This window comes from Olea europaea, chromosome 12 (assembly GCF_002742605.1).
Source record: "Olea europaea var. sylvestris chromosome 12, O_europaea_v1, whole genome shotgun sequence".
Lineage (NCBI taxonomy): Eukaryota > Viridiplantae > Streptophyta > Magnoliopsida > Lamiales > Oleaceae > Olea > Olea europaea.
The window spans coordinates 9,321,602-9,324,113 of record NC_036248.1 but is presented as its reverse complement, the minus strand read 5'-3'; the positions used below and the strand labels follow the sequence as shown (position 1 = coordinate 9,324,113).

General features: G+C 33.3%; 1 protein-coding gene across 1 annotated transcript; it reads right to left on the bottom strand.

Moving 5' to 3' along the window:
- Positions 1-371: 371 nt before the first annotated feature.
- On the bottom strand, positions 372-1,996 carry LOC111405523 (probable WRKY transcription factor 70). Its single transcript, XM_023034452.1, has 2 exons — positions 1,515-1,996; positions 372-498 (listed from the first exon to the last, which is right to left on the bottom strand). The coding sequence occupies exons 1-2, from the start codon at positions 1,829-1,831 to the stop codon at positions 393-395; spliced, it is 423 nt and encodes a 140-aa protein (XP_022890220.1). The 5' UTR covers positions 1,832-1,996; the 3' UTR covers positions 372-392.
- Between the last annotated feature and the right edge of the window lie 516 nt (positions 1,997-2,512).

The following is a 2,512-nucleotide window of genomic DNA, read 5'->3' as shown; positions in this document are numbered from 1 at the left end:
AGGGAAAAAAAAGGCTAATTACTATTTATTTATGTACATGAATACACAATTTTATTCAATTTTATTGAGCAGCCCAGTGCGATTGTCTACCTCACTACACAAGCCAAACGGACGTGAATCTAATCCAAAGTGAAATCTAAATCACAAAATTCATCAAAACCCTCCATGTCAAAGCATTTCATTTTTGGAGACCAAACCATTAAGGGGTCCAAAGATTTCATGTCATGCCATAAGCTTGAATCTGGTGATGATTTTGTATCAGACATATCACTCCGTGCTATGTCTTCTTTAGTTTCAAAGGGAATGTTAGATCCTCCACCCACTTGGGAAGGTTTTTCTTCAAAACAATGTATATGTTAAATATTCATAAATCAGTACCGATGTCTTAATATTTACCTAGGATATTTTGCGTTGAGAATAATTTTCTGTCCATATTTCCTCCATGCACAACCATCTTCCTTCGCTGGAGAAATTGTTGTCCATGAGTCACTGGTCTTTCTGCAAATTCAATCAAACAATCTTATTAATAAATATAATAATTAATTTAATTTTTTCCCTATGAAAATGAGGTCGAATTCAAATAAAGAAAAAGAAATTGAATTTAATCCAAAATCCCGGATTTCGGACGCCCTAAAATAGGTTCGATGATAATTAGTTACATTTGGGTTACCCTAATAGTATGGCAAGAATCTACAGAAAATTTTGTTTCTTTAGGAAAGGACAAACTCGGTTTCTTGGTTTTCTGTCTGGCAACTTGCTTTAACAAAAAACGTTAAGCTTATCTCTGTCAAAGCTCATCCACTGCATTTACTTTTCTACACTAACTTTAAAAAAACGTGTATATAGCTTCCTTTTGTAATTTCAGCTGCAATAATTATGGTGGTTGCCATTTTAATCCACCTTGTCTGTGAAAACATAAATTCTAAGAGATGGATTTAACAAAAAACGTTAAGCTTATCTCTGTCAAAGCTCATCCACTGCATTTACTTTTCTACACTAACTTTAAAAAAACGTGTATATAGCTTCCTTTTGTAATTTCAGCTGCAATAATTATGGTGGTTGCCATTTTAATCCACCTTGTCTGTGAAAACATAAATTCTAAGAGATGGATTTAACAAAAAACGTTAAGCTTATCTCTGTCAAAGCTCATCCACTGCATTTACTTTTCTACACTAACTTTAAAAAAACGTGTATATAGCTTCCTTTTGTAATTTCAGCTGCAATAATTATGGTGGTTGCCGTTTTAATCCACCTTGTCTGTGAAAACATAAATTCTAAGAGATGGATCAAAATTTGAACTCCAGATCTTTGTTACTGGACTTCGATAATTTGTGGTACCATTTTATCTAAACAATTAAATTAATAAATCTGCGGTTCGTCAACTCTAAATAGCCACAAGAAATTTGTCGATTTCTCAATTTTGGGCCTTAAAAAATTATTTTCCGAATACTTTTAAGAAAAAGAGTATCCCAGATATTTGTATAGCAAGAAAACAAATCAAATAACAATACGACCTTCTCTTGTAGCAGCCCCTCCGATCCTTGACTCTTGGCCTCTTATTATTCTCACCTGAACAGTATGAGCCGCCGAGGTCACCGCCGGCTGTCAGGGATCTCTTATTCGCACCGCCACCATAATTGAGCATAGAAAGAATCTCAGTGAAAGATCTAAAGACTTTGACAGAAAGTTCCTTAGCTAAAACTGATCTATGATCATTAACAGGCTTCTGCAGTAGGGTTTTGAGTTGGGTTGCAGTTTCTTTTCCTCTCACTAACTCTCCCATCACCATTTTCCTTTTTCTAAGCAGATCTTCATAACTCAAACTGCTCATTGTGTTCAATCGGACAGTGTCTGTGGAGAGAGAAACTGAGTGTGTTTTGTGTGTGTGTGTGTGAGAGAGAGAGAGAGAGAGATGGAGGATAAGGGTTGAAGTTTAATGGAGCAGACAGGAAAAACCATTTGCATTTTTTGAGCATAAAGCCTAAATTTGTGACATAATCATGAAAAGTTGCTGATGACGTACTCCACCCAAATAGATCTATATATTAAAGTCTGGTTTGATAGAAATGATAATTTAATTTTTTATCAAAATCAAGGCTCATAATTAATTTTAATTACATATTTTATGAGATTCAAAACTTTTTTAATCACATATTTCATTAACTTTTATTGATTTTTTTTTAATCTCCATCAAACGTGGGCTAATTCAATTTCCCCTCCAATGGAGCCGTTTTCTAGATTTCTTAGAAGTATGCCCATGTTTAGTGATCATTATTTCTAATAAATAATGTTTTGAATGGTAATTTTTAGGCGATATCTGATTAAAAAGTAGATTTTTTTTTTGAATTTACGTGTACAATATTTTATTATATGAATGTATTGTTAAAAATAAGTGTATAAAAAATGGGGTTTGAAAATAATGACCACCAAATAGGACTAAATTCTCAATTTGGCGTTTTAAAATATGAAAATTCCATAATTGGTCCTGATAGATAGCCCTAGAAGCAAGTTG